At 38.6% G+C, this 22,955-nt stretch overlaps 1 protein-coding gene across 1 annotated transcript in view; it reads left to right on the top strand.

Annotated features, from left to right (window-relative positions):
* LOC148830774 (Fc receptor-like protein 5) overlaps positions 1-22,659 on the top strand; it is a 142,416-nt gene extending 119,757 nt beyond the window's left edge. The window contains exons 9-15 of the mRNA XM_088919975.1: positions 15,593-15,876; positions 15,977-16,273; positions 18,775-19,002; positions 19,866-20,024; positions 20,534-20,656; positions 22,060-22,176; positions 22,574-22,659. Of these exons, the coding sequence (XP_088776101.1) occupies positions 15,593-15,876; positions 15,977-16,273; positions 18,775-19,002; positions 19,866-20,024; positions 20,534-20,656; positions 22,060-22,176; positions 22,574-22,659 (1,294 nt within the window). The remainder of the gene's footprint in view (positions 1-15,592; positions 15,877-15,976; positions 16,274-18,774; positions 19,003-19,865; positions 20,025-20,533; positions 20,657-22,059; positions 22,177-22,573) is intronic.
* The last annotated feature ends 296 nt before the right edge of the window (positions 22,660-22,955 follow it).

Here is a 22,955-nt window from a genome sequence, read left to right as displayed (position 1 = left end):
TCAGACTGTGTTTATCTATTGTTATTTCTGTAGATAAGACCAGATCACACTTTTTAGGAGCAATTAATGTTAATCAATTCATAACATTTTTCTCATAACTGCATAGTGTTTTAAATGTGTAAAGTAAACTTTTAACATAACATCCCTTGAATTGAATTATATTATAATATCTACAGTATATATCATAAAATTCTATTTGTCTTTTGTATTGCTTTCACAGATCGTCTGAACATGAGGATGAAATACTGTATATGGTTCTACAGGTACTTCAGCACAGGAGAGTGCAGTGGCAGAGTATGGGTGTCACCACTGGTAGTTTCAAGATGTATTGAAAACCATGGATGAACCCAATTTTGTCACGACTATAGTCCCCCCTCCTTAAGGGTGCTCCAGCCCTTTCACTAAGACTTTATTCTCTGCACCTGTTCCCTATTCCCAGCCCACCTTAAAAGCCAGGCGCTGACGCTCATCCGGGCTCTGCATCTGATTTCCATATCGTGCGAGTCAGGGACCAGGAGGCGCCTGGTCCCGTTAAGGTTTTAACCTCGGTTCCCGTTCCTGTTCCCCGTCCGCCGGTTCCGACCCGGTCTTCGTGGTTTTTAATTCCTTCCTCTGATGGATCTCCTGGTTTTGGACTTACCTTCATGTTTTGGATACTCTATGGATTACTCTTTGGGATTGTTCGCCTCGGCCACGCCACGCCTTCCCCGTGCACCAGCGCACCTTGGACACGCCCCCTTGTCTTCAGCCCCGTTTTCCTGCATGACTTTTCCCTAGTGTTCCCCCACTCCGTCGGACTGTGTCGTCCGCATAGGGTCCGGAAAGAACTGTGCGTTACAGAATGCAGAGCCAACACCTGGACCCCGCGGACGGCACCCTGGCAGCCTGGATTCCATCAGTTTTTTTTTTTCTCCCCTTTTTTTTTCTTAGGGCTTCGGAGCCGCCCTGAAAAGGAGGGGCGTACTGTCACGACTATAGTCCCCCCTCCTTAAGGGTGCTCCAGCCCTTTCACTAAGACTTTATTCTCTGCACCTGTTCCCTATTCCCAGCCCACCTTAAAAGCCAGGCGCTGACGCTCATCCGGGCTCTGCATCTGATTTCCATATCGTGCGAGTCAGGGACCAGGAGGCGCCTGGTCCCGTTAAGGTTTTAACCTCGGTTCCCGTTCCTGTTCCCCGTCCGCCGGTTCCGACCCGGTCTTCGTGGTTTTTAATTCCTTCCTCTGATGGATCTCCTGGTTTTGGACTTACCTTCATGTTTTGGATACTCTATGGATTACTCTTTGGGATTGTTCGCCTCGGCCACGCCACGCCTTCCCCGTGCACCAGCGCACCTTGGACACGCCCCCTTGTCTTCAGCCCCGTTTTCCTGCATGACTTTTCCCTAGTGTTCCCCCACTCCGTCGGACTGTGTCGTCCGCATAGGGTCCGGAAAGAACTGTGCGTTACAAATTTCTGCTGATTCTCCTCCTATAAACCTCTGGTGGGAGCTTCTGTAATCAGAACTTCCCACTAGAGAACTTGTCCCAAGGAGACACTTAAAGCAAGGTTGCTTGAGTCTAATCACCACTGCAGGACTCATGTCACGATCCGGTTCTTTCCGGGCTCTATGCGGACGACACGATCCAGAATTGTGAAGACACAAGGGGAAAAATGGTCATGCAGGAAAAGGGTCTGGAGACAGGGGGCGTGTCCGGGGAGTGCTGGTGGTCCGGGGAGGTGTGGCCGATGCAAACAACCCATGTAAAGTCCAAACGGGGAATCCAACACAAAAGCAAGAGTCCTTAACCAGGCAATCCATTCGGGGGTTAAAACCATGAACCGGGTCGGGACCGGCAAAGGGAGGGGAATCAGGAACTGAAGGTTAAAAACATAACGGAGCCAGACCCAGCAGGACCCGGGCTCTCACGATGCGGAAATCAATGAGAAGCCCCGGATGACGTCTGCATCTGGCTTATAAGGTGGAACAGAAGAGGGGCTGGAATAAAGAACAGGTGTGGGTAATGGGACAGAACGAGGAAGGGCTGGAGTGCCCTTAAGAGGAGGAGTGACAATCGTTACAACTCATTGGTAAGACTGTGATGTTTTGAGGCTCTACTAGCTGTGATAATTGGATTCAATGACATCACAAACGCATACACTGTGAGGACCTGTAACCCTGTTGCCATGAGACCAGTGATTATTTTCAAAGCCGGATTGGTATCATGCTTTCATGCGCCAGCAGCCATGTCTCCCTGCAACTTACAATTGGCAACCCACTGAAGCTCAGCAGGTGTGAGCCTGGTCAGTACCTGTATGGGAGACCTCCTGAGAAAAACTAAGGTTGCTGCTGGAAGAGGTGTTAGTGAGGCCAGCAGGGGGCACTCACCCTGCGGTCCATGTGGGTCCTAATGCCCCAGTAGAGTGACGGGGACACTATACTGTAAACAAGCGCCGTCTTTCGGATGAGACGTAAAACTGAGGTTCTGACTCTCTGTGGTCATTAAAAATCCCTGGGTGTTTCTTGAAAAGAGTAGGGGTGTAACCCCGGCGTCCTGGCCAAATTTCCCATGCCTCCTAATAATCCCCCTCTATGAATTGGCTACATTACTTTGTTCTCCTCCCCCCGACGGCAGGCGGAGCGACGCGCCGGTTGGAGTATTCTCGGTCACATTTAATGGCAATGTCAGCTCAAAGATTTGGTTCAAACCACCAAATAGAGACGGGCGTGCCGACAAGCGGACCCTGCTGAAGTCTATTGACTTTTTCCTGAGAAGATGAGAGTGAGCTTCTATGAGTTTTACTCATCAATGTCTTTAAACTTAGTGTAAATTGAAGACATTTTCACACAAGCATGAAAGTTGATTTAATGTATTAAGAAGTCTGAACATTAACATTTGTAAATGGAGTTTTTTAAAGGGAGATATAACCAAATAACAAAGTATATGCTAAATGTATGAATATTATTACCCCCAAATAAAATGTATCACTGTATACTGTACTTGTCTTTCATCTTATTTTACCTTCTCTTTCATAATCTCATGATCACAAATACAAGTATACTTTGCACTCCAATACTTTGTGAAGGTGTTTTGACATTGTTGCTCAGAGCACCCTGTCAAGACTCTGAATGCATTATTTACAGTATTTTCTGCTACAGTGCTGTGATCCTACTAATAATGTTGGCTGTAAATGAGAAGTTTTTTCAGTTGATGAATTTATTTAGTTCATTGACTTTTTTGGCTGATTTTTTCAGTACAGTGTGTGCACTCTCAAATACACATTTCAACATCTTGATTAATTACTGCTAAAGAAAATGAATTTGATCATTTATAAGCAAAAACACAGATTTGATATTGTACATGCCTACATCCTGGTCAGTTGTGAGTTTACTGTAAGGTGGTAACTTTTTTGGAAAATAAAGATACAGTTGAGATATATGCAATTTGCTTTATTAGAGGTGTGACTTAAATTACAATGTACATAAAGAAATTACACAGAAGAACTAATTACAAAATCAATTTAGCTCAGACACTAAGAATACACTGTAACACCAGTCTGCAGTTAGTGACGTACATGTACTGGTCAAGCCGCTCAGGGCTGAAAAAGCAGAACCAAATTTAGGACATAGGACAGTTTCAGGTGTACAGTTACCCACTTAATCTTCATTCTGTTTCTCACAGAACAACCTAAACCACTAACTTACACATGAGCAGAAATATGGAGAATTAAAACATTAATATAAACATGATGAATGTGAAGATGTTAATATTCCTACAGTATATGGTAGAGAATGTGATCAATCTATAATTTCTATTTTTTCTTTTTGCACACCAAACATTTTCTAACCTATTACCCATTAGAATGTTTGAAAGAAAAAAAATATTCAGATTCTAGCTTGATGTGAAGATTTAGATCAACAGGCTACAGCTGAAAACTACAGTACTTCCATTTACAGGCTGCATTGGAGCAAGAAGAACTTAATTTTGTCCAGTGATGTTTATACTGTGAAATCTTTCTTGTCTGTTAGGAAAATAAAAGAAACAATAGGTGGGAATGGTTGATTATTAAAATAATGGGAAATCTGATGGACAAAGGGGAAGCATGAAAGACAATAATACTTTGTATTCTAAAGATTTACAGATTTCCGTTGGTTATTGAGTGTTGGGAGAATATGTGAGTTCAGTCCTGTCTGGATTCTCTAGCTCTCTCAAAGAGCATGAAGAGATGCTGCTTAGATTAATCTATGGAAGCCTGCCATGAAGAAAAAAAAATGCATTAGAACAAGGTAATAGTGCTTTTAAACAAGATAACATTGAGTTTAATACTTATTACATTTTAAATGTGCTAATATTGCATTTAAATGCAATACATGGTTTGGTGCAGGCTAAAATGCTACTGCTAAATAAATAGAGGTTTCCTCATTAAAGGGCCTGATTGTGTACTTAGTTTTCTAAATCCAGCCTATTGAAATGTCATTGTTACCCCACCCAATGCCCTGTCGCATTACAATGAAAATTGACAGGAAAAGGTTTGGGGTGATAAGCTGGGGGGCGCTCCTCTTCCTCTATTATTCAATTTTTGAATTGTTGTAACAGAAAAAATAAGGTTCTGGATCCCGAGATGAAGCTAAACAGATGAGTTTATTGCATGCAAGGAACAATAAAGCCAAAGTCTTGTTTCCCGCAAGAAACAACAAAACCGAAATATTGTTCAATGTGCCGGTACAAACTTTTAGTTTATATAGTATTTTCTTTCCGCTTCTGACGTCACTTGTTATTATGGTAAAGAGGGGTCATGGTATTTGGCCAGTTAAGAGACCCTGGCCAAATGGTCAGTTTAAGATTACATCCCCAGCGGGCTCCTAGCTTGCATCTGGAATCCTTATCAGTTAACCCCCTTTCCTGCCATAAATTCCAGCTTGTTGTTTAGAAGTCTAAACCTCATACAGAAAAGGATTTAATTTAAACCCGTTTTCACATCTTTCCTCATATGCTATCAACTATAACACTCATGTCTAAAGTTGTGGGTTCCCTTCACCTCCCTCCTCCTACTCTTTCTTTCATATTGCTTTTGCATCCAGGTTCCCTCTGAAGTTAATCTCACTTCTCCAATCTCAGGTCAGCAGCACCACCTTGACCCCTCCTGGAGAGGTTCTCACACTGTTCTAAGCAGTTCTAACCTACTAATTCTCCTCCTCTCGGTTCCCTAAGGGTAAGGTACACAAGACAGCAGCTCCCAAAGTGGTTCTTGGTGTGTCTGGGGACTTCACTTCTTTCTCAAGAGTCAATTCAATTCTTTCTCTTCATTCTCCACCCCTGGGGCAGCTGCTCTGAGAATTATTCCTCCGGTCAAGGGGTACTTTCTTTCATGGGGTTCTTTCTTTTTCCCCCTTGAGGGATTTGTGCCCAGTCACGAGGCAGTGCCTTAAAAAGCAACTTTCAGCAAGTTAGGGGTCTACCTCCTCCTTTGTATTCAGAGGTCCGAGGCCAGTTATGAGTCAGCACCTCTCAAGTGACTCTCAGTAAATCATGGAAGTCTTCCTCTTCCTTATCTACCCCTGAGGATCCAGCTCCCAGTCATGAGGCAGCACCTCTCGAGCAACTATCAGTGAGTCAGGGTGTTTTCATGCCCTGGGGGCTGCTGAGCCAGCCAACCCATTAGGACCAGCATGATCCGAGTGCTTCTTTTCTGTATTTAATACTTTTTATCTTTCATTCTGATTTACAAAATACTATTTATATTACTAATAAGCATTTGCTGGCAGGCACAGCCAGGAATAAACCTGCAGCCAGTCTGACAGGACAATAACAAGAATATACAGTATATGCCCTTAAAAAAGATATACTGTATGACACTGGTATTATACTTTCCAGATGATTTCTTCATACATTTAATTGAGGTATTTTTAAAATATTTTGGATATGCCAAGATATTTGCTTCTTTACAAAAACAGAGTACCAACAGCAAAATAATTGTGTCTAAATTTCACATTTTATTATATCTATAATGACAGTACTGATCCTGCCGTAAGAACCTCTCAGAAACCTTCAGATGAGGTATGAGATAGACTTTTTCCTGAGAAGATGAGAGTGAGCTTCTATGAGTTTTACTCATCAATGTTTTTAAACTTAGTGTAAATTGAAGACATTTTCACACAAGCATGAACGTTGTTTTAATGTATTAAGAAGTCTGAACATTAACATTGTAAATTGAGTTTTTTAAAGGGAGATATAACCAAATAACAAAGTATATACTGTACTAAATGTATGAATATAATTACCCCAAAATAAAATGTATCACTGTATACTGTACTTGTCTTTCATAATCGTCTTTAACCTTCTCTTTCATAATCTTATGATCACAAATACAAGAATACTTTGCACTCCAATACTTTGTGAAGGTTCTTTGACTTTGTTGCTCAGAGCACCCTTTCAAGACTAAATGCATTATTGTTTCCCTGAAAAGATCTTGGCTCAATTTTGATTACAAACCCTAACAGACAGCTTTCAGGTTTGCAGTTTATCAAACAATTCTGGGACTAAAGAATGTATACAGTACCAAATGAAACCACAAAAGTGGTGACCCTTGGGTTTGACTGATGCTCTTCTATTCTGGTTTTAAAGGCAAATATAGACATGCAGAAGCTTACAGTAACTGTGATGTTATCAAATGAGAATGGTTTTCAGCCTACAGTCTGCTGGTAAATTAGAATGCTAACAGAAAAGGCTCTTAGAACTCTCAACACTGTGCTCACAACTACATAGAAATATTTTTGTTGAGCAGCTTTTTTCCCTGTCTTTAGGTGTTATTGACTTCCCTCTAAATAAGATGGCTTGTGAGTCCTGAGCATACCAAATCTCCAAATGTAATAAAGACTGTGGTGCCAGCAGTCTTGATTCAGTAAACTCTGCTCAAGTAAATTCTGAGACTACACAAGTTTTTACTTTACAAATAACCCAATGCTAGCTAACATTAAATAACTTTTAATGAAAATCTTAAATAATAACAAAAATCCTTCTTTTCATTATGGGTTATTCAAACTGTAACAGATGAAACATTGTGGCAAAGATGACAAAGCAAATATCACATAGTGCGTAGGACATCATAGATCACTGACAAAAATCCCATATAAATGTATTTCTGAGTTTGCAAAATAAGAAATTGCGAAAACAAATAATACTTTCTTAAAAATAATAAGATATAGAAATCTTAAAAGCATTGCACAGAACAAAGTAATATTTAACATAAATAATTAAAGTCCATAAAACATGAGGATCACATTTATCCACACTAATATACAGTAGTTAGTAGTCTATAACTCCTCTGGCATTACTTTGAATAGACTCTTTTTGAAGTGTGTTATGAGGACCTGGTACTGTACTTCAGAAGAGAAATGTACTACCTTTCTTCTATATAGAATTACTCTTTCACACCATTTGGTTTCTATCAAGTTATTTTGTGTGAGAATAAAAAATGTTCAATTGGACTGAGCTCTCCAGATAATGATGGCAGTGTCAATAGCAATTATTTTGTGTACAGCTAAACATTCTTCGACGATTTGGGCATATATTTTGGATAATTATCAAGCTGGAGTGTCCGTTCTTGGCCAAGTTAGAGCTTTTTGGTAGAAAGAACCAGATGTCTTGGCAATATGTTATCTTTTAGAATTAAAAATGTGCATCTATTTTGCAAAACAATTTTAAATATAATTGAGACAATATTACACAGTGGGCATGACTGTTTTCTCAACATGAGTTTAATCATTTTTATGCCAAACATAAGCCCAACGACCAAGTCTGGAAATTTAAAATTTCAATTAATCTAACCATGACATATTTTTAAACTTGTCATTGAAATTATGTTTGGCAAGTTTGAGAGTGATCTATTTGTGTATCGTATTCAAAAGACTTTGAAGAAACATTTTCAACGAAACTACAGATACTGTATGGATATATGCAAGTATATCTGTCACGAACACGGACTGAAATCCGTGTCAGATCTTGTAGAAGACCCTATGCGATGCGGTAAGAGCTGGAGAAAACAGGAGGCGTGGTAAAAGGGAACACACAGGGGTTTAATAGTGCACAAAATAATAGTGACAATCCGTGAGACAGTGAACGGGGAAGACAAAATGGCATCCAAATCCAAACGGGTCCAAGGGCAGGTCAAAGCACAGTCCGAGAGTCCATCAACAAGGAATCCATCCTGGGACGCGACAAAGTTAAAATCCCCGGGAGGGGGGAGCACATGGACAAACAAAACATGGGGGTCCAAGGGTGACGGGGCGAGATCCTCCAGACCCCGGGCTCAGGAAGCGGGAGGTGTCGGGGATGAGGCCTATGCCCTCAGGAGACGGACGTAGGGTTTCCTGGTGCTAGGCAGGCCTCGCGACATCTTACCCTAATGATGAGCCCCGAGGACTGGAGGTGCCGATCTTTAAATAATAATGCTAAAAGGGTACACCTGGAGAGCTTAATCACACGGACAATAATGGGAGCAGTGGAGCGTCCTCTAGGGAGGGATGTCGGGCGTGACAATATCCAGATGTCACTGTGTATTGCAGATTGCAGGAAACAGTAAACCTTGAGTCCTCTATATCATTTGGGGGGATTCCATTGTATTTCCAAAGAACAGTTATTGTACATTTGTTTTTTTAAAACATTTTATTAAAATAAATACTGATGAATAAAAGAGATGTGAATAAATGTAACATTTGTTTTGTAGGATACATTTATGACAAATGTTATTTTTTCTCTGTACAGTGATATTATGATTACGGTTTAACATTGTTAGACTTTTAAAAAAAAAGGCACATTATCCAATCTGTAGCCCAATCTTCTATATGTTGTTTTAATTCCTTTTTTTTTGGGGGGGGGGGTATGTATAATCTGGTAGGTACTATATGTGGAATGTTATTGTCAGAGAAAACAATATGAAGCTCCTATCACTGTGTACTGTGGAGATCCATTGTGGCTAAAGAGGGCAGTATGGTGTACATATTCTCTGGTTCATGCTCAATAGCATACACATCTCTTAAAATAGTGAATACCTTAGCATGCCATACACATGCCAGTGCCTGTGTGTGAATACAAACAAGGGATTGCAGTAACTGTAATAAAGAAGAGGAGAGTCTGGATAGTCTTAGTCGCTTCGTTATCTCTGTTTATTTAAACATAAAATGTGACTTACCAACTGTTCCTCCCTTCATTCCTGACTGAAAGCTTCCAGTCTCATGCTGTACTGCAGCAAATGAAAGAACTGGAAATTCGGCATTACCATACCATAACTCAGACGTTATCTATCTACTGTACCCCTTACACCTACAGTACCACGGAGTTCGGACCCTACAGTATAACAATGGGATTTTAGTTATAGAGTTCTAAACTTAAAACTTTAAACTGTTTTAAACTTTAAAAACAGTGCTTGCACAGATTGAGCTGTCTGACGACTACAGGGCCACTCATCTTTCTGTCATGCCAAAGTGAATGAAAGCATGGTGCGCTGATTAAAAGTGAGTAGAGAGACTCTGTGTGGGTAAGTGAGTTAAGACCAGAGAGCTGGTGTATGTCCGATGGGAGCCCAGCTCTGTATGGAAAGATATAGGAAGAGGGTCTATCTAATCTGTGGCTTTCTGGCAACATGTGAGGTCCAAAGAGCATGAGAATGCCCTGAGGGACCTAGGTTTATACTTGAAGTCCAGAGTGGTGGAGCAGCTATCTAGTTGCTGGTCTCTGGTTGCAGTGTAGAATATGTACAGTACACAGTGTTGTGGTGAAGGCAGCATTGGTCGAGCACAAGGGAGATGTGCTAGCAACTCCTAAAGGACACAGATTTGTGTTGAGCGGTTGAGGTGTCAACAGCTATTAGATGTGTGAGAAGCAAACTAGCAGAATACCAATGTACCAATAGTTGCAAGTAATGTATTAGTATGTAATGTATGACATATGTATTGTATGACATGCTACCTGCTGGCACTGGTTGAGGACTAGCAGATGTACTGTAGGCCAACACAAAGTCAAAGGGAGGACTGACGAAATACAACTGAGCCAGTAACTTTTTTTTGTGTGAGAGTAATACCGAGGAACAGTGTCCTAAGAGAGAGAGTTACAGATAGAGGAGCAGGAGGCTCCAGAATGGTATCAGATTTGGTTGTTGCTATATTGGACCATTTGTAAGGTAAAAAATGTAGGAAAATGGTTACAGCCAAATGGGCTTGACCAAAAGAGGGCAAGGTGGATGAACACATGCTGGTGCTCTGAGTCTGCAAATTAAGGGCTTAGGACATTGGCAGTGGATGAGCAGAATGACCTCAGAGGCAGTCATGGTAATTTGGACAGAAGCATATAAAGAATATGACGAGGAGCCATATCATACTCAGGGTGGTGTATGGATCCCTGACAGGGTGCATCTGTTGACATGAACCTGCCTGAATCAGTACCCCTAGTGTGTGCTGTCCTGTATGGCATCACAATACAGTATACAGGTATACTAAACATGCTGAAAAGAGAGGAAAGAAAACACAACATTTCGGCCGTGGAGCTTTCTTCAGGTTCACACACCTGAAGAAGGCTCCAAGGCCAAAGCGTTGTGTTTTCTTTCTTCTCTTTTCAGCATGGAATAAACCTATTACTTGTTCCTTTGCAGCCTATGCATGCTGACGGTAACTGGTAACTGGTGACGGATGGTAACTGAGAAAGATGGTCTAAATTTTGTGATGAATTAGTACATGCCCTTGAAGATTTTACATAAAAATAAAACAAGGCGTCTCCCTGTTCAAGGCATGGCCAAGATATATATATATATATTTTACTAGATCTTGCACACTTCTTGCTGCAGTTTCTTTTTAGGTAGCCACCCCAACAATGTCACAATGTATTCTGAAAATTTCATCGCATACCTGGAGTGTTCAACATGTCTATTTTCAAGACACTCAGACACATTGTGATTTATAGTGAATGTTAAGTATTTACATTATTCATATGAAACTTTACAGGTTGTTACAATAGCACTACAGCCCCACTATGCCAAACTAAGTGGTATCTTCCACACAGGAGAATAAGGAATTTACTGTAAAATCCTAAATATAATAATTTGAGAGGAAACAACAGTTGTACATATACTGTACTTGTTTCAAATTCCTTGTAGACCAAAAGGTAAAACACTGAAGACGATGAACTGTAAATCTTGATTTGTGAATTGCCATTGGGAACATACTGTACTTGATATCATGTTTTTCTGTTAATTTTTTTGATTATTTTTTAAACAAAAGGAAAACCCAAAATCAGGTGTTTCTTGTGTTGTATATTTATTTCCTCAAATTTTCCAATTTTTCATTGAAATCACAATTTCTATTATAATATTTGAAAATACAATTTTTGGGAGGTTTCCTCCAGTAGGACAAAGAGGCAATTTTTTTCGGTGAGACTGTCCCCCTCAACCATCATGGGGGTACATACCCTCACAAAAGTACTGATTGTAAATGTACGGGTGTAGAGCATTACAGAAAAAATGCACTATAATGTATGTTGTCTGGAAATGGCCTTTCCCGTAGGAAATCAATTAGTGTAGCCAAACTACACTGTGACTTCATGTAATCCTACAGAGCTCAGAAAATGAACAATATTATCACCTGTCTGCATCTTTCTACATCAGAGTTTGAATTGCAGTGTGTAGTGCCTTGTAAGAGTGGTTATATGTTGCACGAACTTCACACATAACCCACAATAGTGTCGTCAGCACTTTTTTTGTTTAGCTTAAATGAAGTCTTCAGCTGTCATCTAAGGAAATGCAGGTGAGCTTCTCTGAATTTCAGTGGTCACTCCTGTAGATCTTGAAAAACACAATGCAACGGTATGAAATCTTCATGGCAATATGTAAGTACTCCAGATGTTTTATCTCCCAAATAGAATTTTATTAACACTATTTTTATTTTATTATAAATGTTTCAGTCGAAATACTCATGTTGTTTTCCGCTGTTTTATTAATATTATTACTGTAACTTATGTTTAATATTATTGAAGTCCTTAAAATGCGGTAATCAAAGGAAAGTAAAATGTCTATGCGGACCAACATACCTCTCTGGGCAAATTTACTGTTCCTTCCTGTTCATATACTCTAAAAGGTCTATGTAAAGTCATTTTATTTCTTTAAAAGTCATTTTGAAATAACAAAGAAGCAAAATGTGTTTATTGAGTTTCTTAGTGTGCCTGACTATAAATTTCTATCATTATTGAATAAATACCAAAACACGGAAAATGATTCTCATCTAAATATAAAATAATAAGAATAGTTACAAAGATGTGGAGGCCAAGTGGGCCATAAAGCTCATTTAGTAGTTATTCGCTAATTGTGTGATTCATATTGATATTGTGTATGTTATACAGCTCAGTTTGTAAGCAACATTTGTTTTCTTCTCAATAGAAACTAATTAATAATTATTAATTTCAAGACTTTTACTGTAACTTCCATATTTCCTTTCCCATGTCTGACCCACTAAGATTGTCTTACTTTTGATTATTTTCACTAACATCTAATCACCTTCCAATTAAAGGTGAAATCTTTAAATCCTGTTTTAATTCCCTACTCCAAAATGACATCTCGTCTCCTGTTGTCACCTTGACCCTCAAAGCATTATTTTTTGTGGCCTTCTTTGGATTGTTTTCTCTGGGTAGAATTCACTGGCGCCAGCCAACCCTTCCACCATCATTTTCATCCCTTATTGGATTTTTCCATTGGTTCTCACAATAAAATCACTTTCTACCTCAAAAGAAGCAAAATAGAATAGGTCAAAGCATTATTTTTTATTACTTCAAGCTTGATTCCACTATTAACCCTTACAAGTCTTTATTTATTTTATTTATTCCTATAATTCATTTTCCTTATCCCAATCAACCATCTTATCCAGTCCCCTGTGCATTGGTGAAAATTGGCAAGTGGGTCTACACATTTACAAAGTGCTAACAAAAGCTGGCTTCATTGATAAACTCTTTTCGTGCCACTCCTTCAGATGCCATTAACTCAGCTGGACAAGTTACACAAAATAAATTTGTCTCTATATCAGACTAATAAGGATATACAGTAAATTAAAAAATCTCAGTGTATGGAAATTTCCCTAAAATATATTGATTTTTAATATAAATATTAAATTAACTCTCTGGTCTTCCTCTTTAATATTATCTGCAGTGACTTAAACATTTTAAATTTAATATGCTATAATTTGCCGTTTCTACTGAGAAACAATTATGATTGTGAGGGAAAATTTAAATAGAATATACTGTGTACTATGGCCACCTGGTTCTCGTCAGCTGAAAAAAAAATGACACTTGAAGTCAGTGAAAGATATGGCACAAGCTATAGTAAAGTGGTTAGCCCATTGATGATTGCAGCCAGCAGCCATATCACCCTGCAACTCACAACTGGCAACACATTAAAGGTAAGCAGGTGTGAGCCGGGTCAATACCTGGATGGGAGACCTCCTGGGAAAAACTGGGTTGCTGCTGGAAGAGGTGTTTGTGAGGCCAGCAGGGGGCACCCACCCTGCGGTCTGCGTGGGTCCTAATGCCCCAATATAGTGATTGGGACACTATACTATAAAAAGGTGCTGTCCTTCAGATGAAACATACAACTGAGGTCCTGACTCTCTGTGGTCATTGAAAATCCCAAGGCGTTTCTCGAAAAGAGTAGGGGTATCCTGGCCACATTTCCCACTGGTCTTTACCAGTCATGGCCTCCTATTAATCTCCATCTATGAATTGGCTTCATTACTCTGTGCTCCTCCCCTCCAAACAGATAGCTGGTGTGTGGTGAATGTACTGGTGCACTATGCTGCACATTGATGGTGGTGGTCCCCATCCATTTTCTAACCAATTCTAATTCAGGGTTGAAAGGGAACTGGACAAGCAATGGGCACAATGCAGGATACACCTTGAATGGGACATCAAGCAATTGCAGGGCACACACAGACATACACACTCTCACTATATTCTTTTTTCTTCTTTCAGTTCTGAAAGGACTATTCTTCTCCTGCCAGCAGACAAGTAAGAGAAAAGCTCAGCAGCAGAACAATTTGCAATGTACAGCTATGGCATTCAGGAATCATCCTACAGCAATCATTAAATAACAAGGAAGAGAGACATACAATATATTTTAGCCACATACTGTTAAGCCAGAGTTTTGTATTGTCTTTGATTTCTAGGTGTTTTGATACTCTGTGCTTTCTATATTTTTATGTCAAATGTGTAAAACCAGACACAAATAAAAAACTGGCATCAATTTACTGTAACAATCAGAAAATGTAACAGTAAATTGCAACAGTACTTGACGACTTTTAGTAACAGTTTTTACTGCAATAATGACAGCAAATATTCATAGAAAAGGTTAAAACATTATAACTTTTTATAAAGTATATAACCTTAAGATAGTCATAACGAGCATGTCAGAACTTTTCCAAAATAACCATTGTAAGTGACTAAGTTAAAAACTTTGCTGCATAAAATGCTTATGAAGAAAGTGGAATACTGTTGTGAATTCAGGATAATTTCCGTCTGCATTCTCAAAGAGGGGGTTCAGAAATCCTATTGCAGAAAGACATCCGAAACCAAAATTATCCTAAAACTTTTGCAAAAGTACTTTAAGTGTATATTTTTCTTTGAAAGCAGGGGTTTCCTCCTGGCTATCCTTCCATGAAAGTCATTCTTATTCATTTTTTTCCTGCTGGTGGACTGACATTTATCATAGCAAGAGAACCCTGAATGCAACATTGGGGTTCTTGAAGAATTCTAGGAACATCTTATGCTCAGATCTTGGAGATAATTTGGTAGGACAGCCATTCCTGGGTAAGTTGGGCACAATCTTGAATTTTCTCCATTTGTAGATTATCTTTCTTACCATGGAATGATGGACTATGAAACTGGTTTTTACTGGTTTTGTAACCCTTCCCAGACTGATAAGCAGCACCAATTCTTTCTCTAAGACTGTCATAGATTTATTTTGATCAGGGCATGATGTGTTACCACAAAACCGAACGCTTAAGACCAAATTTCCAAAGTTTCTGATTTTATACACAGGTGGGATCACTTCTTGATGATCAACGTATCATTTGTTCATGTTTTGGTGCTCCTGATTCTATCTACCTACCTATTTAAGATGATAAGATGGTAGAATTTATGATGCACTTACTTTTCATACAAAGATATTGAATGCAGGCTGATGTTTTTTATAAATAATGACACAATAGACGTTTTGTGTGCTATTTATCAAATGAGGTTAGTTTTTGTCTAGTAGTAGAACTGGTCTTAATATGTTAAACCATAAATCTTATGGGAGTTTCCTTACATTTTCACTTTACTGTATGTATGCCACTGGCAACCCATTTATGGTGTGGTACTGCCTTGTGGTCTATGCTTCCAGGATAGACTGTGAGTTTCCTCAAATCTTACCAGGAAAATGTAGCATTCTGTAAGTTAATTGATGGATTATTAATTCATCATAACAAAAGTATGAATTTGTGAAATTACAACAGTTGGTTGTGAAACAACAAGTTGGTTACTAGGCACTCTTCAAGTTTGAACACCAGTCTGTTGCTTCACCCTAACCACTGTCTGTATTCCAAGGTCCAGGCCTCAAGCTGTGGTAACTGCAGACCCTCCATGGACAGAGGTGTTTGTAGGAGAGACAGTCACCCTCAACTGTGAGGTTAGAGGATCTGGTGGCTGGAAATATTACTGGGCCCTAGAGAAGCAGGGGAGAATAGTGACACTCAGGAGCTCCAGTGGAAAATATGGTTCCCAGTACATCCTAACAGCTGTGTCAGTGTCTGACAGTGGACAATATTGGTGTCAAGCTGAGAGAGGAACTGATCAGAGTGACAGTGACTTTCTCACGCTGACAGTAATTGGTTAGTTATTTTCATATCTGTTTAAATGTTTTACTTAATCATTTGTGTAAGAGGTGCATGGTGTATGTTTAGCAAATTATACATTTCTGATCTGTTTCAGAGGGCCAGACACCTGCTGTAGTGACCATAGACCCCCCGGATTCAGTGGTTTTCTCAGGAGAGAGAGTCACCCTCAGCTGTGTGGTGAAGGGGGCATCAGGTGGCTGGAGATATTCCTGGGCTAGAATCACCAAGGGAAGACTAGAGAGGCTCTTTAGATCCAGTGCTGAAGATCAGAAAAATTACACCCTCAGTCCTGCAACAGTGTCTGATAGTGGACAGTACTGGTGTCAAGCTGAACGGGGAAACAAACCAATATTTCAAACACATCCTGGTTTTCTTATTTTGAGTGTTTCAGGTTAGTAACTTACATGAGTACTTAATGTACCATCTGATGAAATAACTATGTTAAGTTTAACATCTGTCAGTGCTTTAGTATTTGAGCTGTCCATAAATTTATATATGAAAAAAAAACAAAAGCAAAGAAAAAAATGATTGATACCTTCAATTTTATCTGTTGTATATGTAAATTACAATGGATAATTCAAGTAAAAAAATATTACATAACAATTACCATGTCCGCATACACCTGGAGGTCTTACATCATGCTGATGCATTTACAATTCACTCCACCTTCAAATGTAATCAAAACAATGCAGTTCTACCTTAAAGAACATATAAAATTGTAATAAAGAAAACATCTTTCTGCCCTAGTAGTGGAAGGAAGTTGTGGAAAATGAACATAAAACAATGTTCAGGGGGATCAGATATTGGGCATCAACCACCTGAATGGGAAGCTTGCTCTTGGCATCCACAACTGTTTCAGTAAAATTTGTTTCCTATTCCTCATCTTAAATAAATTCCATTTCAGTTTCCAAGTGTGACACTACTGTATATCCATGTTTTGCTACTGAGACTATAGGAGTTCACAAGGCTGCCTTATCTGTACCCTCCACAGATTTAAACATTAAATCAAGTTTCTTCTCAATTTCCTTTATTCCTCCCTTTATCCTGCCTTTTTTTTTACAAACCGCAAAGACCAGGAATAATACTTCCTATTCTTCTATGAAGAATTTCTTAGGCTTTAATATGCTGTTTGTGATGTGACAAATCTTCACACAGAATTCACATGCAACATAAAATCTTCGTCCTGTCTTAAATACACAAAAATACAAAATGAAAAGTTAAAAGAGATCTATGTCCTGTGGAATTTCAAATTGGATTAACCATGATTGCTTTTTTTCAGTCCAATCACCTTTTCAGTAGTTCATTCAAACTCATTAACACAGAGCAGAGGCATGGCTTGAATTGTCTTGAATTGCAAAATTCTTAAGTTCAGAAAACTATAGATAAATTTGAATGAAGGTTATCAAAGCAAACACATAATAGGGAAATGATGGTTCAAGGGACGTTTCAGTAGTATTTCTAAACTGAGTAGAGAGAGATAATTTTGGACAGCTATTCTGGAGAACACTGTTTGAGCCAGGGGGAAGAAGGGTATCAAATGAAAACCATAATTCACGTTTTCATTCACAGAATCATACAGTAGTTGCAGAAGACAGTGACCATGCTGAAATTGAGTTTTATAAATAAAATTTATAATTAGAATTTCAGGAGTAGGTTGACATACAGTAGGACAGTAGGACTGTGCTGATAGCAAGCAACACCAGACATTTTGACACATAGTCTGCAAGGGACTGAGGAAGGGGAGAAAGTCAGGCACAAACACTTGCAGGGTGGAAAGAAGGAAAGGGAACTGGTTATCACCACTTTCTGGGCTACACTGTAGTATGGGCACCTGGGGAAGAGATAGCTGAAAATGGAGGCAGATGGACACTGTGTTTGGCTCACGGAGGAGGTTAAGTGAATATCAGTTGCCAGGAAAGACAATGAAAAGAGATAATAAGAAATGTGATAGAGATGAAAGTTAACCTTTAGCTGTACATTTGAGGTAACACAGACCAGTGCAGCTGTGGTAGTAGCAAAGGACCAAGCAAGGGAGCAAGTGGAGAAGAGAAAGAGGAAGGGACAGAGAACAGCCCCTGAAATTCATGAAGATTTGAGATTCATTAAATTGGAGATAAGAGAAGGACCAGACTTCTATTTTTTCAGCAAAAGAAAAAGAACAAATGTTGTGACTAAACATATTTAGTTGGCTTGACATTGAATAGTTGGTTCTTCAAACTCACATAAACTGACTCCATACTCCTTCACTATCTTTTGCAGATGAGTCTACTGTACATCCAATCTAATCTATGATATCAGGTTTATTATTATTGCAATCTTCTATCTCACTAGCAGTGAAATGAGAAATGAGCAGTGAGCACTTTGAGAGAAAGAGACAGCAAGCTTAGAGGACAGCAAGAGAAATAAATAAAGAATCGATGATAGATACAACAAATAGATAGAGGACTGGGTGCAAGATGACCATAGGGGCACAGTAACTTTACATTAGAGCAGCATGAATAACTGGAGTCAGCAGGAAAGTGTTAATGACAACTTGGGCAAATAGATTGTTTTCAGAGTGGACTTTTGACTTTCATCTTTTGTTTAAAACTCAATTTCTCTTCTAAATGTTAAAACACTAAAGACATACAGGAAGCAGCCCTGCTCAACACTGACAGTAGCAGGACTGATGGGTCTAGTTACACCATCAGGTCTGCTGCTCTGTCCCACAGTGGAGAGTATTGGTGTCGAGCTAGAAGGGGAAGTGTGGTCTATTATACTGATCGCAGTGATTCTCTGCAAATAGAAATAATAGGTAAGAAACTGAATTAAATATAATTTGTTCAATTATAAATTATATCTCTTATTTTCATGGTCTTTTCTACCCTCTGTTCAATCTTGGTTTATGTGCAGCTCGACCACAGGCAGCACTAACCCTGGAGTCTGGATGGGCAGAGATATTCACTACAGAAAGTGTGACTCTGAGGTGTGAGATTGAGATGGGCTCTGCTGAGTGGAGTTATAAATGGTACAAAAATGGACAGGAACTTCCAGTAGACTCCAGTAGGAGAAATGGAGACACATACACAATCCTATCTGCTGCTCAGTTACATAATGGAGAATATACCTGCAGAGGGGAAAGTGACCATAATAAACTATTTTATTCTAACATCAGCAATCCTGTTAAACTGAAGGTATCTGGTAAGTATTTGTATTCTTTTGAAAATCAAACATATATATTGATACTGCGGAGATTATTCAAATAATTGATTGTTACTTTAGAAAAAATGTGATTAAATGTTATAAATAAAGGCCAATTTTTAACTATTTGAGACCCAGACACAAGTATTAGTTATCAATTCGATCACCCCTACTTAGAATGTAATAATATTCCTGCATTCATGCAATAATTATGTAGTAGATGTACAATTTAGGATCTCAGAGGCTTATGCCACAAGCTGTGAAATTGATTTTGCACATAGGTTTTTGGTGGTACTGACAAGGCCTGAACATCTTCAACACTCTTCCATCAGGAAAATGGCCAAAGCCTGTTCTGACTGTGTTCCCCACAAGACGACAGATATACACAGGAGACAGAGTCACCCTGAGCTGTGGAGTTGGGGGTGGATCTGTTGGTTGGAAGTATCTCTGGTATAAAGACACACAGGGAGAAGCCCTACTCAACACTGACAGCAGTAGGACTGATGGGTCCAGTTACACAATTAGCTCTGCTGCTGTGTCCCACAGTGGAGAGTACTGGTGTCGAGCTAGAAGGGGAAGTGTGTTCTATTACACTGATCGCAGTGATTCTCTGAAATTAGAACTCATAGGTAAGAGATTGAAATAGTAAAATGATTGATCATTTTAGTATCTTTTTTAGTAAACATAATTTTAGCACACAACTGCTTTATTTATTTTTCCCCCATATTAATTCTTAGATTCATACTATTTGCATACCTCATATTATTAATTCTACCCCCTATTCAAACTTGTCTATTCTGCAGCTCAACCACAGGCTGTACTGACCTTGGAGTCTGGATGGACAGAGATATTCACCACAGAAAGTGTGACTCTGAGGTGTGAGATTGAGATGGACTCTGCTTGGTGGAACTATAAATGGTACAAGGATGGACAGGAGCTTCCAGCAGAGAAAGTTAACTCCAGTAGCAGAAATTTAAACACATACACAATCCTCTCTGCTGCTCAGTTACGTAATGGAGAATATACCTGCAGAGGAGAAAATGCCCATAATAAACTATATGATTCTAATGTCAGCAATCCTGTTATACTGAAGGTATCCGGTAAGTATTTCATTTGTCCTGAAAATTAAACAGTACAGTATATACTGAAGATATGATCTATATAATGGATCTTGCATCTAATTACAGTGTTCAATAAAACTACAATTTAACTGTTGTTATGGATTATTTTAACCTAGTGAGACACAAATATAGGGTTTCAATTTAAAAAAATGATTAATCACACTTTGACACTTTGAATATACAATAATAATATTCCTGTAGAAGTGCAATAAAGTACCTCAGAGGATTATGCTAGAAGATGTGAATTTGTTTTTGCATATAGGTATTGATTGTACAAAGTCTGATCTTATTCATTTCTCTTCTGTAAGGAATATGGCCAAAGCCTGTTCTGACTGTGTTCCCCACAAGAGGACAGATATACACAGGAGACAGAGTCACCCTGAACTGTGAAGTTGGGGGAGATTCTGTTGGTTGGAAGTATCTCTGGTATAAAGACACACAGGGAGCAACCCTGGCCAACACTGACACTGACAGTACCAGGACTAATGGGTCTAGTTACATCATCAGCTCTGCTGCTCTGTCCCACCGTGGAGAGTATTGGTGTCGAGCTAGAAGGGGAAGAGTGGTCTATTATTCTGACTACAGCAATTCTTTGGTATTGCACATGTCAGGTAGGGTTCTAAAATGAAAGTCACCTTAAGCAGTGTTATTTTATTAATCGGTGGTTAAAGATAATCACACCTTTAAAGAGGAACTGCAGTGCTATTTTTATATTTCGGGGTTAGAAAGAATCAGCATTGATGAATGCATTTAACACCACAATAAAAGTAAAATGTTTACAGTAACTTGTAAATCCTCCAGAAATTGCCAGGTATGCGCAGTGACATATTGCCATCCTTTTCTGTGATTCAGAACGAGGCAATAGAACATCCAGGAAGTGAAGCGGCCCTATTACATTGTAAACTAGCAGGCTTGTGAATATAGCTCCTTTAATCTACACTTTTTTGCAGTTCTCACTCTGTAGGGAGTCCCAGCCCAGTCTCATTTGTTCATTTTTGTTTCAGTGGTTTATGTGTGTTTTATTGTCCATTACAACAGTAACAATAGCAAAATGTAGTTAAAAAGAACACGTCAAAATGACGAGTCAAAAGAATTGATGCATATGTTTCCAGATAGTGGAATACGGTACCACTTCCAGGTACTGTATATAAATTATATAAATATTATATTTAGATCCTTGAATTAATATTTGTTAATGATGTTCAATTCCCTAGTAAGTGGATTTCAAAATGTACTACAACTTTTTTACAATTATGACAGCAAGTATTCATAGAAAAGTTTAAAACATTATAGCTTTTTATGAAGTATATAAACTTTTTATAGTTACAACGAGCACTTCAAAACTTTTCCAAAATAATAATAGTAAGTGATCAAGTTAAAGACTTTGATGCAGAAAATGTTTATGAAGAAGGTGATTTTAAAGATGTACAGTAAGAAAACAGAGTAAATAAAACAATCATTTCACTAGCATCTAATGCACCACAAGTGCCAAAACAACATAGCTACTGTAAGTATGCCACGTCATATTTAATATCTCTGATGCAGCAATGATCGTTAATACGTGTTCTGAGTAGCTGCAACTGTAAATGGTACATTTTTAAATGCTTTTAAAAGACTCATATTGCATACAAATGTTCTTCATAAAATACTGCATACATGTACATGTTACATTAAAACAAGAAGAAACTGTCAGTAAACTCAAAATTATTCACCTAATAAAATAATAAAATTGTTTTTGGAGATGTTCTTTTGAATTTTAATCTTACTTAATAACTGAGACTGTTAACAGAATTCAGGTAACAAAGTAACCTGTAGATGATCAGGATAAATACCAGCTACAACTCTCTGACCCCAGTGTTTGGTTCTTGTGTCTCAGTTTCTTCTGCTGTGGAAAACCTGATCAGGATCTGTATGAGTGTGGGAGTGTTCATCTTCTTGTCTGTCATTGTGAGTGATGTGTTCTGGAGAAGAGTGAAGCAGGCTGTGAGGAATGGTAAGATGTGCTAGACCATGGTTACGACATTCATTTTACTGGTAGAAGACAAGCTGGGTGATATGATGCTTTGACCGAGTGAGATCAAAGTGACCTACTGTAGTAAGCACTATCATTGTGATAACTGCCATGAATTTAAGTAAAACAATTCCAGACTATTTACTATTTATCATTATAAAAACTATTTTCACATAGTCCCTTTTAGTTTTATAATTTCTCTAGAATGTCATTCATTAGATTATTTACAGCAAAAATGTATCTAACAGTTAAGATTGCTCACTGGTAGATCTTAATCAAACTGATTTCAATAATGCATGACTTTCATAAAGGCTGCATTGTGTGCTAAGTGCTTAAACCTATTTTTGCATGTGACTGACTTTTTTTTGTTATTTTAAAGGTGCAATATATGAAGACAGCTTTGATTTGGACAAGTTGAATGTCTCCAGTGCTTCAAACCCACAACAGCAATGGCTGAAATCCTGAAACCCCTCAGCACTCAATGGAATTAAATAATAGTGCATGTTTCACATTTTCCACTAGACAAAGGCTTTATTATTTAGCACTCATATTTAGATTTTAGGTTTGCTTATTACTGTGTAAAGTGTAACTGTAAATTTTACTCATAGGATTTCTATTCTCTGTCACACTGGTTTTACCCACTGAAATCATCACCACTATTAAACTAAATGACAGAGTTAATATTAATGTTAAGTTAATATGAGTTAATATACCCCGGCATCCTGGCCAAAGTTCCCATTGGCCCTTACCAATCATGGCCT

The sequence above is a fragment of the Atractosteus spatula genome, chromosome 7 (genome assembly GCF_055471065.1).
Source record: "Atractosteus spatula isolate fAtrSpa1 chromosome 7, fAtrSpa1.hap1, whole genome shotgun sequence".
In the NCBI taxonomy this organism is placed as follows: domain Eukaryota; kingdom Metazoa; phylum Chordata; class Actinopteri; order Semionotiformes; family Lepisosteidae; genus Atractosteus; species Atractosteus spatula.
This window is presented reverse-complemented; position numbering and strand designations above follow the sequence as displayed.